Source organism: Mustela lutreola, chromosome 3 (genome assembly GCF_030435805.1).
Source record: "Mustela lutreola isolate mMusLut2 chromosome 3, mMusLut2.pri, whole genome shotgun sequence".
In the NCBI taxonomy this organism is placed as follows: Eukaryota; Metazoa; Chordata; class Mammalia; order Carnivora; family Mustelidae; genus Mustela; species Mustela lutreola.
The window spans coordinates 149109937-149124901 of record NC_081292.1 but is presented as its reverse complement, the minus strand read 5'-3'; the positions used below and the strand labels follow the sequence as shown (position 1 = coordinate 149124901).

General features: G+C 37.9%; 1 protein-coding gene across 1 annotated transcript in view; it reads left to right on the top strand.

The window, feature by feature from the left end:
- The window catches only part of CSRNP3 (cysteine and serine rich nuclear protein 3), a 208750-nt gene that overhangs the window by 165537 nt on the left and 28248 nt on the right, over positions 1 to 14965 (top strand). The window contains exon 8 of the mRNA XM_059167137.1: positions 9737 to 9996. Coding sequence (XP_059023120.1) covers positions 9737 to 9996 — 260 coding nt within the window. The remainder of the gene's footprint in view (positions 1 to 9736; positions 9997 to 14965) is intronic.

Below are 14965 nucleotides of genomic sequence, written 5' to 3'. Positions count from 1 at the left end.
AGCACTCACCTCTTTCTTAGGGGGTCCATGAAAGGCTTTCTGGAGTTGACATTTGAGATGAGTCTTACTTTTTTTTTTATTCTTCTAGTAGATACTGGATGATAATTCTATGCCAGACATTATGCTGAAGCAATTCATAGCTTTAAAAGATATTTAAAGCAGACAACAGGGCAATATTAAAAACCTGAAGCATATGCTCAATATATACATTTATAGAAAAAAATCATAGTTAGCAGCCCCCATACCCCGCTTTTTTTTTTTTTTTTGATGTTTACAATCCTCCCCAGTCACTCGTTGACAGCCAGGAAATAGCAGCTCGAGGCACAGCCGCCCCTCCCTTTGCATTCCCAGCCTCATCTTTCCTCCTGACTTCGCAGCCCTGCATCTCTTTTTTAAACTTAGATTTCTGACCTACGCAACCAGGAATACAGCATTGATGAGTTTCTTCTTTCTCTGTTTCTTAGTGGTTTGGATTTCTATTTGGGATAAATATAGTAAAGTCTATTTAGTCTAACATATTAAAAAAAAAAAAAATGTTTCCAGATTTTATCCTTCCTGGCAAAGGTCAAAGTTCAGCGTATAATCTTTGATCGAGTGTTGCTTTCCTGAATGACTGGATCTTAGAAAAGTTTTGTTGTCTTGCGTTTGAAGATCTGGTTTTGTTTTGGTTTTTGTTATAGTTCAGTGATGTTCTGACCTGTATTATCATGATATATTAGGCTGGATGGGGCTATATTGTTGGAACAGATGAGAAACTGTGTGGGAAAATCATTGAGCAGGTGGAAAGTGCTGTTTAATTTTTCCAACAGGAAAGGCTCATGGTGGTGCTGAGAAAATGTAAAAAGCAGCAAAACAGGTTCGAAAAGCTGAAGAACAGCGAACATCTCCTCTGTCATTGTGTGCAAATTTTAATCAAATGGCCTGCCTCATGCAGCTTTATTCTGCATTGAGATATTCCTTGTCCCCCAAATATTTCTCTGATGGTGGTAATGAATTGCATTGCCCTCTCGGTTGTAAGAGTACGGGTATTCTGCTGTGGAGCCATATGGTTCCCATTTATTTTAATGTGTCTTTGACATCAGGAGAATTGCTGAGACAGCAGAGGAAAGTGCTCACGTCTTGGACTGCAGCCAGAGCTACGATTATTTATGTGGAGTAACGACTACCTTTTCCCCAGTAAGAAACAGTATGGTCTTAAGAGAGTATCCGTGTTGAGATTTTAATAAAATGAGAGTATAAGTTTATATATTTTGGAAATGGCTGTTACTCTAGTAGTAGTGAAAAGTGTTTCCTAAGTATGACGTTTTAAGGTTTAATTGCACATATGAGAAATTAAGGAAACAAGCTGGGGAGTAGGTGGTCCTTATTTTCTCACTGATAATACAGGGATACTCTTTTTATTTAGTTTAACAGCATCACCAAGATAGTCCTTTGCATATATAATGCTTTCCATCTGTGATTCTTAAGGCTTTTAACAAAGGTAATTATTCCTGGTAATATTCCTTGGAGGTAGATAAACATAATTCTGAAAATATTAATGGAAGAACTGAGAAATGCAGATGCTCACGGATGTAATCTATACAATGGACCTTAGCAATTAATAGAATTCATATTTTTAATTGATTACATTATTTAACAATTTATCATTTTCCACATCCCAGGACAGGATAATGTTTTCTCTAACTCATTAGTAATAGGACATGCTTGACCTCAAGAAATATCCTTTAAAAATGTGAGGACAAACAAAGACCTCCATAACAATGATGGTCCATATATTCCACATGTAAATGTTAACGCCGACTGTAGAGATCTTCAAGATCCCTTGAAAAATGTTAATAGTATCTAAAGAAATGTATATAGTGTGAAAAGAGAAAAGAGATGATCTGGTCCAAATTCTGTAAAAATAGCTCTTACTGGTAACAATGTCCAATGGCTAAATGAGCATGTGGATCAGCGGAGAAAAGTTCCCCATTTCCAGTCTGCTCTGGGCAAAAGTGAGCGGAATACGGGACCTAGATTTAGCAAAACACTATCCTGGAACATTGTGTTTCAAATATTTTAGCAAGGATTTTGAACTTATAAATTTTATTTAAGTGAGAAATTAAGGAAACAAGCTGGGGAGTAGGTGGTCCTTATTTTCTCACTGATAATACAGGGATACTCTTTTTATTTGGTTTAACAGCATCACCAAGATAGTCCTTTGCATATATAATGCTTTCCATCTTAAGACAAAATGGAACCAGAAGGAAGACTGCACACCAAACAACAAATTTCATGATACTCGTCACTGTAAATTTATGGGTGAATTGATAGAAAAGGAAAATTAGAATGAAAATCAGTAGATCATTCAGTTAGTGGTATATTCCATGCATCGTCTGATCTAAATCTGTTTTTAGTTTGGCAGTTCACCATTCCCAATATGAGTCACATTCTGGTGATGGCTAGGGCACTCTGCGGTCTTAGCACATTTGCAGTAGAATGTCAAATTAATGCAAGGGGGATGAGGGTTGATGTTAAGTCAATTATATATTAAGGTTTTCTACATAAAAGAGAACAAGATATCTTTTTAAAATTTTTGACCTTTTAATTGTTCAATTTCAATTTTATGAATTCAAAATAGAGTATTTATTCCTTCTATCCCAATACGTATGAAAACAAATGATTCCTCCCCATTTCCCCCTTTTTTTATTCCCAGGAATTAGGGGAATATGCAGGGAACATCTATAATAACACAGAAATGTGTACATGAAAAATAGCTAGTTCTAAAAAATGATCATTCTTTGCGAGTTAATCATTTTAATTATTTATGACATCAAAGCTGGAAGGTCAAAGTTTATACCTAGACTTAATTTTTGTATGCAACTTTCTGAATTCACATTAAAATCTTGGGTGGTAAATCTTATTTTTTTTCTTTTCTAAGCTGCTGAGAATTGCAAATAAATGATTATGCTCTTAAGGCACCCCTATACTGTCAAATCCAGCTTGCAGCATTGGAGCAGCATGGGCTGGAGCTGTCTAGAGAGGCTCAGGAGAGAGCTCGTCCCCTCTGTGCATTTCTCTCGCTTGCTTGTGTAGACGAAGCCGACAGACTGAATGGATGACGACGTGACATGCATGTTCATGATCCAAAACAAAGCTCTAGTCATCCAGCCTCAAGGGTCATCTATTTTTGCTGATTTTTTTGTTTGTTTGTTTAATTGCATGTGCAGTATTTGGACGTATCTTGGTAGAATACTTACTGCACACAGTCTTAGATGAGAAGGTTTTTGTTTTGTTTTTGGTTTGGTTTTGCAAACTGGTGATTCAAACAAAAGGGTGTCATCTTGAATTTTTTTCACTTAGAAGCTGCAGTTCACAAAAGACGTGATTAGTCTTGAGGGCAATCCGTTGTGAATATTTTCAACTTAATATTAGAATGGAAAATACGAGTAGCTAAATGATTAAAGGATCTAATCTTGCCTAAATATTATAAAACTATTCCTCCTCTACAGAAGGACTGAAATCAGAAGGATGGCTGCTTCTTATGTATGTTTATCATATTTTATATGGTGCAAGTCTGTTTGCCCCTTCACCAGCACACGAGTTGTTTGGTTGGTTGAAGACGGGGGAAGGGTGACATTTAGAGCCTTGGGAGAGAGACGTGCTACAATTTTAAAAGCATTTGGAGCTATCATTCACACTGTAGGGAGCCAAATACAAACTTGGATTTACCATCACGAACATCCCTGTAAGTGGGAGCTATTTTCCCTTTATTTTTGTTTTTGAGTGCTATTTCAGAGTAAAAGGGCAATAATACAAGGGGAGGGGAAAAAACCCTGATTTGCCGTCTATTTGGAGGATTCTAACATTTTCTTGCATTTATTGGTTCTGTTTCAGTTCTGATTACTTTTTAGGAAATGCAGGGCACTCTGATTCTAACATATTGGGTAGACCCCAGTATTGTCTGCCTAGTACTTGGGAGATCCTCTTCCTTTTGTTTGTGACTGTGTGTATGCATTTTATACCCTTCATTACTGAGTGTAAAATAACAAACTGAGTACACAATAATGTAGCATTGATTTAGCCATAGATAATAGATGGCTTTACATTTTAACCCTTAAGGTAATTTGGATTTTGTTCGTGGTCGGAAAGAAAATATCCCACATTAGTTTACCTTTCTCTTGCCTCTCATTCACTCATGCCCCAAGATAGTTCCTTATTATCAATCTTGTGGAGTTTGTCCCACTTGAATGATTTACTACTGCCCTAAATACCTTACTTGAGCAAAATAATGAAAGACGTGACTGCGGCAAGTATGTTCAGGAAACCTGAGGATGTAACTTAAAAGAATAAAAAGGGAGAATTAGAATGAGAAAGGATTGCTTTTAATAGGCTTCATTTTCAAAGAAACTCCTCCTCTATTTCTTGGTTGCTGGATCCATTTTCACTCCTATGGTTAAGATCTGAGACCTTGTTGTTGACACCTGATCAAGAGGGGCCAACCTGGACAATCATAGCAAGCTGGAAAGGACATGAGACTATGACCACAGGCCATTTGCAAAGACTAGGGCATATTTTGTATTAATCCTAGTAACTTTAGCCATTGGAAATTGACGTGATACCTGAGCTATGAGGCTAATTTTTATACAAAATATTTTCTGGGAAAACTGGATTTTCTATTTGTAAGCTAGGCTTCATGACTTCATAACTGATTTGATCTTGATTTGTTCTTCAAAAGGTAAGAAACAGCATGCACACTTCCAGAGCCCCTGATTAATTTGGTGTGTATGTTTTAAAAAACAAGAGTTTTTATTGCCCAGGATTTACCAGATAAACAAGTTAATTTCAGTAATTTCACTTTGCTTAGACCAAATTTCCCCCAAATAAATGACAAATACACTCAAAATTTGGACTTAAAGATCATCTGGCATTTTCCTTCTGAGCGCAGTACATAGGAGAGAGAAGTTTATTATTGACTTGAGACCCCCCATGGTAGAATTAATATTGTCCATAATTTGCCCCTTGCTCGACATCAGACTGGACCACAAAATCTCAACCACCATGTACCAAATTTAGTGCCAAAAAAAATAGCTCTGTTTACTGCTCTCTGCCTGTCAGGCTATGCCAGTGCTTTGCTGATAGTTGTTGACACTAAAAAGAACAAGTGCCTTGAGAGGGTCACTGGCTTGCTGCTCAAGCATTATTAGCTCCGGAGTGCTGCACTATGGTGGCATCAATGGTCTAAGATCTGGTCTTCAATTTTACGGGCCCAGAGACAGGATGGTCTCTTGCCTGCAGAGAAGGCAGTCTCAGATGTAATGACACATACTAACCACATTCAGAAATGACTGACTTATACATCTGAACAAATCTGATTATTTTCAGCAAGAGATAAAATTAATGAGTCAACTGAATAGTCTTGTTGATCTGAGGATATATTCCAATTTGTATGAACAGGTTGGTCGATGAGTGTGGAAGGGGAGCAGAGTCAGATGAATTTTCTTAGAGCTTAATTTGATTGTCCCATCAAAGCATTGGCGTCCCAGAATGGTCTTGGAAACATGTGCCCAACTTTGAGTTTTGGCTTCCATTTCTAATCCACTCTGTTCGTGAACTCTTGATGTAATTTATGGCACAGATTATTTTATTTTATCTACTTACGTTCTTATCCTGGCATTGTGAATTAGGCAATTTCTGAGTTCTCTTCCCCATTCACTTCTAAAGCATTATTTTAGGAAGGCTATATTCTGCAGATAACTAACATCAGTCACTCCGTGCTCTTTATTCCTTTAGTTTACCAAGATTGATCTTGTCGCCATAATATGTGATCATTTTACAGTAGCACCAGTGTACCCTGGTGGGAACCATAATGGTGTTCTCAGGATCTGTGTCCTGGGCAGTATACATAGTGCCGTGGCATTTAGACACTTCTGCTTCAGAGTGGTAACTGTGAAAGGCATAAAAGAAATTGGGATGAAAGACACGAAAAAAAAAATCCAGTATCATGTATGAAAACAGACTAATTATTTTTCAAAGAAGTAGTGAAAGACACCTTCACCCCTTTTCTACTTGCTCTTGACCTCACAGTGGTAAAGTAAATTCTGAACTCTGTAGAGACACAAAGTAGAGTTCAATCCCTCTGCAAATGGCACAAGTTACAAGGTAGGCATATGAGGGAGGTTTCAGATTCCCTAAGGCAGATGTGCTGAGTGAATCTGGCCTGTTTTTCCCAGGCTTGAGGAACACAGACTCTTTTTTATGACTTCATTTTGTGATGTTAGTCAAATTGGGGCCTGGAGGCAGGAGATAGCCCATAAAGGCCCATTCTAGTTCTCCAATTCAATCATCAGAAGAGAGTCGTGGGTGGCTCCTATATTCAGAAAAGCCACATTTAAAATATCTCCCACAAGGCCGATCTTATAGTATTTCAAAGCTTTCCTTTTAAATATATTCCATAGGCATTTCGGTCATTGTTTTTATGGTGCTATTTATAATATGCAAATTCTAGGACAAGGATAAGCACAGGTTTGAATTCTAAACCGTGGTGGATAGGAACGGATACCAATCCAACCCTAACACACTTTGACCATGTTAGCAATGCCAAGAGCCCAGGGGAAGGGACTCCACAGTCTGCCACTATTGTTATCCTCAGAGCCTTAGAAAACTGTCTCTAAACTATGTCTTTTTGGGAAAAGGTAATCTGGCTTTTGGGAAGTGGTAGATTCATATCACAATAGATTCAACCAGAAGGTTGAAGAGTTCTTCTAATCTAAAAGTACAGGTACAAATCTAAATACATGTTAAAAAGAAAATTTGTCTAGACTACCATGAATTACCTAAAAAATAAGTAATAAGGTCATTCATGAGAGATTTTTATAATTATTTTAAATGAGTTCATTAAAGTCTTTTTTTTTTTTTTTAAATCTGTAAAGTCATGGCCTTGAAAGGTAATGTCGTAAGGGCATCATTCTATGATATCAAGAGTGAAAAAGGTTGAAGGTTATCATCCCAAACCAGAGGCTCTCGCCTGCCGTAAGGTAGTGACAGATGAGACTCTCAGATAGGATGGCAGGTTACTAGACAGGTTGTTGAATTTTTCCTTCGACGGTAATCTTTTACATTTTGACAAATTCTTCCCTGTTTTGAGATGATTTAAACATACCGTTATGAAGCAGTTCAGAGCTTTTAAATCAAAGTTGAAAATTGTCTCTGCTGCCAGGAGTACAAGTATGTGCAGTGAACATATACATAAATAAAATGGGAAAGTTGTGTACACGTTTGAAAGCCTTTGCTTTCTGGCAGTCTCCTCTGGAGAAGTGAAAGAGTAGAGAAGAGAAGTTGGGAAAATGAAATTCTTGCCCAAATGTCATATTTCGCTTAACTCTGTAAACTTCTGAATCTGTTCGTTCTGTCTGCCTTTCTCATTCCTGGAAATGGAGGCTCCATGGGGGCAGGAATTTCCATCTGCTTTTTTCACTGATATATCCAGTCATCTGGAAGGTGCTTGGCGCATGGTAGGCCCTTGGTTTATAGTTATTGAATTAACCAATTCATGCAATGAGATGAATCATAACAGCCTCTCTGTTTTTGGTTGGAAGGCTTCGTGAGGTGGGGTGGGTGGCATAGGAGATAAAGGAACTTGAACCTCTTTGGAAGAAGAGTCTTATATAAATTCAAAGTGATACTGTCGTCCCTTTACTCTCAGTGCTTAGAAAGCCTTATACAGCCTTCTAAATCAAAATCCTCTTTGAAGGCAGCTGCAGCTGACATCTACCAGAAGTAGTATGACACCCAGTCTCAGCCTTGTTCAACTCCCTTAGGGTGGCTTCAGCTGTCTGTGTGACATGGTGGTTAAGAGCCTGGACCCTGGAATGATGAATCCCAGCTTCAAGACTGGTTTCATGACTTTGACAATGTCATTTAACCTTTAGTGACTTGGTTTCCTCAGCTAGAGACATGGTTAATACCAACCCAAGGAGATGTCAGGATAAATGAGATAGTTCATGTAAGATTCTTTGCATGTATGTATAGCACTTGGGAAGCACGCCATAAATGTTAGCTTATAATTACTTGTTACTATCCAAGGATTTTTCCTCAATTTATTGTTTCTGTCTAATTTTCTACTTGAACATGCATATAGTTTAGAAACAAAGTACCAATAACTCAGTGGCTTAGCACGACAGAAATTTCTTGTCCCGCTGTTCTAGAGACTAGATTGAAATCAACATGTTAGCAGAACCATGCTCTCTCAGAATGCTGTAGCTTTCCTGGCATTTCCAGCTTCTGGTAGCCCTAGGCATCCCTTAGCTTTCAGCAGCACACTCCCAATCTCTGTGTCCATCTTCACATGGACTTCTCCCTTTGTCTCTTTATGTCATCCCTCCGTGCATGTGTGTTTACATTTTCCCTTTTTATATGGACACCAGTTGTACTGGACTAACACCCACCCTAATGACCTCATCTAGACTTGATCACTTATATAAGGACCTCATTCCCTAATAAGGTTACATCCTGCGGTATTGAAGGTTAGAACTTCAACATACTGGTGGAGTGGGGGGCGGGGAATGACATATATAAGAGCATAGTTCTGTATTTTACTCCTCAATTCAGTGAACTTTTCCTTCCCTAGTGGAGAAGCATCATATAATATGGCACCACACTATGGGCTTTTAGGTTTAAGTTTAACTTTATCACTGAGTATCTGCATTGCAAAAACTCGCTGAAATTCTGCAAGTCTGGCCTACTTCATAAAATAGAAGGACTGCATTAGATGATGTCTAGCATGCCTTCCAACTCCAGAAAGGTCATGTTTATGTGTGTCTCTCTTTTCCTCACTACAGTGTGTATATCAGATTTCCATGATGTTCAATGCATCTTACTGTCCCTGTAACTAATAATAAAGGTTCTGATATATTTCATGATCATCTTCAATTGTCTTAGTGTGTACTCGTAATAAAATCTCGCTGTCTGTAATGCTATTTAAGTGTGGTTCTTATCAAATGAAAGCTTTGTTAGATTTAGGTTGTAAAAATGTCTTAATAGGGCCACTGAGCCTTTTTTGTGAGTTTGTATTCCTTTTTTAAATTTTCTAAAATTTCTAAATAGACACTTTTCTATGCCAAGTGCCCTCGATATAAAAATAAGATCCAGAACATAAGAGTCTGTAGTGCGTCTTTTCTGATTAGAGCATGATGCAACTCATATGAAAACCATAAAATCAAAACTTAAGATGTTAAGGAAATAAAATTAAATTCTGCCACTGATTCATAGACTACTGGCAACTTTCCTGAAAGTTTGCTCAGATAGCCATTATAGAAGACTTAGAAGTCTACTCCACTACAGCTAGAAGAAAAAAAAAATTTTTTTAGAAGATTTTATTTATTTATTTGACACAGAGAGAGAGATCACAAGCAGGCAGAGGGGCAGGCAGAGCGAGAGGGGGAAGCAGGCTCCCTGCTGAGCAGAGAGCCCAATATTTCAAGCCAGGGTTCTGGCTTGATCCCAGGACCCTGAGACTATGACCTGAGCCAAAGGCAGAGGCTCGACCCACTGAGCCACCCAGGCACCCCTAGCTAGAAGAAAATTTAAGAAAGGAAATAGAAATCGGTGCCTGCTCTCAGATATAACATTTTTAATGTCTCCTAGCCAAAAAGGGTTGACCATAGATTTAATATCATCAAATGGTACTTTTTAATTCTCCACCTCATCTGAAAAATGCTGCCCTGGGTGTTCGCTGAATTGTTCCTTTCTCTTTCAGCTTCCTCCATCCTCAAAAGAGAGAAGCGGCTAAGGACTAAGAATGTGCATTTTAGTTGTGTCACCGTGTACTACTTCACCAGGAGGCAAGGCTTCACGAGCGTGCCCAGTCAAGGGGGCAGCACCTTGGGCATGTCCAGCCGTCATAACAGCGTGCGCCAGTACACTCTTGGTGAATTTGCAAGAGAACAAGAGAGGCTCCACCGGGAGATGCTGAGAGAACACCTCAGGGAGGAAAAGCTGAACTCTTTAAAACTAAAGGTAAAAATATATATATATATATATATATATATTTATTATTATTATTTTTTTGCAAAACCTCATATCCTTACCTTAATTTGGTTGAATTAACCATTTTCATACTTGTATTCATAGTCCAAACTGGATATTTTACACAACAGACCACCTGCTGAGGCTTTTTTTTTTTTTCTTTTAAGCAAAGATAGCAAAGTGTCTTCACTGAAAGCAAGGTGGAAAACCTGACACCATTTGTTTATTCATTCCATAAATATTAGTTGTTAAGTACTATCACATTGTAGACCCTATGCTTGGGCTGGGCTAACTGGAATCAAAAATAGATGTGGATGTGGTCCCTTCTCTCCTAGAACTTTCTTAGTAGTAGGAAAGAAAAATATCCATCATGTAGACAAAATCAAATCATAGCTTCATTAAGTGCTATAAAGGAGAGTTGCGAGGGGTTATGAAAGTATGTAACCGAGAATTGGTATGGTTCAGAGGTCAAGGCGGGTTTCTTTAAGGAAGCGACAACTGAACTGAAATCTGAACAACTAACTAGGCCAAAGGGTTGGCCAGAGGGGCTCAGGCAGCTGCAAGAGCCAAACTGCTTTGTGCTGTAGCAAGCACAGTGAGCACACAAAGTCTAGGGGGGCTGGAACAGGGACAGAAAGAATAGGTTATTCATAAAGTAGATTATTCATGAAGGAGGTAAGACGGGGCTTTGTAGACCATGTTAAGGCATTTTTTTTTCCCCCTCTTCATCCTCAGAGCATCAAAAGTCATCCAAGAGTTTTGAGCTTGGGGTCCGGGTAGTAGAATCACATGATCAGGTTCATGGTATGATGCAAAGATAATTTGGGGGTAAGGGCTGCCATGCTGGTGGGAGACATACAAGGTCAGACCAGTTACGAAGCTATCACAGCAGTCCAGGAGAGAGATGATGGGAAGTTAGACAGACCTGTGGCAGGGGAGATGAAGAGAAATGGACAGAAGGAGAAGTGTAGGAAGTAAAATTGAATAGTTCCTGATGACAGGCTGGATTTGAAAGGAAAGGAAGGGTCTGGTTAAGAATGAGTCCTAAGTTTCTGGCTTACAAAACTGAACAGGTTGTGGGTAATAGTGCTTTTCTCTTTGAGGAGGATATGGCAAGGAACCCAGGAAGAGGAGTGGGTTAGGGCTGGGACTGGAAGGGAAGGGATAGCTAATGAGATTATTTTTGGACATCACTGATTGGGAGAGGATTTTGACTTACTAAAGAGATGTGGAGGAGGTGTCCAGGCCACATTAGAGATTAAGTGGAGAGAAACACAGCTCAGAAAACATCTTTCATCCAGCAAAGACGATCTTTAAATATGTACTGATCCATCGACCTCTCAATATATAGGAAACGCTCTCTCATCATTAGCTAATGACAAAGGAAATGTTTTTTAGGTTGTCCATGATACTGAACATAGGGAGCCTCTTATTAAATAGGTAAAGCACCAATAAGCTTGTGTTACCTGTAACTTCAGTTCCCAGTACAAAGTCAGGCAGCGGAGGTGTGCTGTGTGTTTTAAAGTACCTTGTTTTTATGTATTTTGCAATTTATCTATCTGCCTTTTCCCCAACTATGTAAGAAGGCAGTTGCTTAAATTAAGCTGGGAACAACCTAGCCTAGAACATGTCTCATATTTCCTTTGGTGATATTTTTGGCAAATTTCGTTGGAAGTCTCCTAAGATTTTTTTTGGTAGTAATCCATTATTATTGTTGTGTTTCATGATTGCTTTGCCTATCGCTTGATTTAATAATAATTCTTAGATTTGCTTCTGAAATCCACCCTCTGCCTTTCTAACCCACTGTAAAACAATTCTATGCCCACTCCAAGAACAGAGTCATGCTTCAAACTCAATATTGGCAAAACAATAGTAAAGGCTGTCATTCATTAAGTGATTTTTATTTGCCAGGCATTCTGTAAACTTTATTCAATTTAATCTTAACAAAGACCCAGTGGGATAGGTAAATTATGAGACCATGTGTGCTAAAGAAAAAGCAGCACAGTGATGTTAAACACTGACTCATTCCATAGAAAACTGATTCTATTATCCTTTTACTTCCTATTCTAAAATTAATTGATTATCCCTCCTAGGCATTGGGAAGGACAATCTCTGTACCTATAGGGAGTCGTACCTTTCTGGAGTTTGGTACTGTGTGCAGTGGTTTTTAACAGCTGGGAGACTATAATTATATCTGAGAGCCAGAAGATTTATTGTGGTGAACTTTGAGGCACATTATACATGTGATGAACGTTAGGAACAGCCACACACCTACAGGAACCTTCTATAGGAGGCAGACATATATTCTGATACTGTAATTTTTATTCAGCTACTTTTGTGCATTTTCTTTAATAAGCTGAAAAAGAAAAGAAGAAGCAGAAAAAAAAAGCATTCTCCTATTGATTCATCCTTTTTTTTTTTTTTTTTTTTTTTTATTGTGCTTCGTGTTGGAAGTTGGAGAGGCAGTCATTCGAGTGGGTGTCATGGCTTGGTTTGTCACTGATAAGTGACAACATGCAACTTTCCCTTTTGGTGAAGATATAAACAGAAGACATTTGGATATCATTGCTCCTTTCAAATGAATACCAAGCAAAAACATAATGGGATTCTAAGGTGATCTGATCTTAGCCTCTCTGTACTGGAAATATTTAGAAACTCAGAAATATGTCACACGAACCTAATTAAAGAATCATAGCAATGTGGACCAGTTTGCTAAAAAAAAAAAATCTGAGAAGACTGAATGAAGAAACAGTTGTATATTTTAATTATAATTCCTCTAGTATATTAACTTTTATGATTTTTAAAATATCATTGGCTATACTTGTCTAAGGTTTAGCTATCCAAAAATCTGAAATTAGCTATCCAAAAACATTAGCTATCCAAAAATAATCACTCAGATACTTGAAATTTCACTTTTAATGTAACATTTATCTTGAAATATTAATATCTCTGGAGTAAGTAATAAAATAAATGTAGTTAGATTGATTCCATTATTTTGATTGGGGCCAGAGGAGGGTCACTGGCACAGAAAGGAGTCAAAAGAGGAAAACAAGGAGTGTTACAAACTTCATTTTGGCTTTGACTGGAGGAGGTCCTCTGTGAGTGGTAGTGAACTATCTATTGAGTAAGAAGAGAGAAGGTAGCATCTGTCAAGACACTTTCAAAAGCCCTCCCCATGGATATCATATACAACACCACAGGAAACTCATTGGCCATGGAACCTAGTAGTTTCCTTTTTCCTAGAAATTTCTCTTTCCACTTGCAGCTCCAAGTCATTCCATGGTGTTTCTCTAGGTTCCAAATAGAGAACTTGCTTATGCAATGGCACCCTTTCTGATGGGGCCTTCCTAGTGAAAGATTAGTAAACAGAAACATACACTACCCTCTTCCTGATGTTCCGTTATGATAAATATTTTGGAAACAAAAAAGAATAGGAATTTAGTTTCTTATTGTAGAATAGGAATTTAGTTTCTTATTGTAAAATTGCTTCTTATTGAGTAATCTGCCTCTTAATCAAATTATGAGTTAGACACATTGGAAAGTAGTACATACAATTAGATGTGTAGAAGAAGTTTAATTCGATTTGGGGGTTCAGGCGTCCTTTTTGTTGGTGGATTTGGTGTTCCAAACTTTGTCAAAAAAAAAAAAAAAAAACAATCAATAGAGAAAGCTAAATGAATAAAATGCTTGTTCCTAGAAGAAATAGCTAGCTTTAGATTTCTGAATTACAGAGAATAGTCCGTTTTCCCTGTCAAGCCCATTCAAACATGTCATACTCTTCACAGTAATCAAGGCAGTCATCTTAATACTATACTCTTTTCCAAATTAAGTGCTTAGATTTCATCATCTGCACCACATTGTTGAACAATTACATTAGGCTTTATTCCCATTTCACATATATCTGTAAAACGCATTAGGCAGCCATTTATGTTCAAAAGAACCTTGGCATTTCAGTTGCCTCTGGGTTATATCTCACTGGCTTCTACTACCTTGTTCTAGGAAATTTAATTTAGCTTTCACAGCTTTGACGGGCTCTCCATCTCAACGTTTTTTCAACCTTGATTGTTCTTTTTATTCTTTCTGAGATCAAGGGTCTGTCTCCACTCTGGCACCATTTACAATTACTTCCCAGAGTTATATAGTTTTCCCAATTTTTCAGTCATGAATGTGTTTCTTGAGTGATGCTTGGTTGTTTGCTCTCTGTCCTCATAAAACAAGAGTTGCCAAGTGGTAACTCTTCCTTTAATGATCAACCTTTTAAAAAATCTCTATCTAAATTTTCTTCACCTGAAGTCTTATGTTTATGGTCATGCTTTATTCACTTAGTGACTCACCCATGGGACGTAAGTCTCTACCCTCACCTCCTGCCCTGTTCCTTATATCCCTTCAACAGTCGTGTGATTTACTAACCTCTAGGTCACTATCCCAAATGCTCTAGAAGATATAAAGGATTGAGGGTTTGTGAGATGGTTGACACAGGCTGTTATCTCAAATCTATAGTTTCCAAACTTTGGGAATGTGTCTTTTAACTATTTTGTCACACTATAGTTCTTTATTAGATGGGTCAGAGTCTAGGGGTCATGGTATTTTTTTAACCCCATTTATCCCTACAGAACTTTTCTGTTAGACTCTGGAGAGATTGCTCAAAAACATGGTGAGTGCAAGTGCTTCTGGAAAGTATCCCTAAATGGAGTCCTGCTCCAAAGCCAAATGAAAAATTTTGATATTTGCCAAATACTTGTCATGACATCTGCACAACCCATTTTGACAAGCATAGAAAAAAGACACCTAACTGTAGTGATGGAGACTAAGAGACCGTGCTTTAGCCCTAGGGCAAATGCAATACAATTAAGAATATGTTCTTTCAAAATACTGCTGGTATTTTAATTGTAATGGAGCAATTAAACATGTATAACCAAACATTTACATTCTTCCTATGCAATATACTTTGATCCTCTGG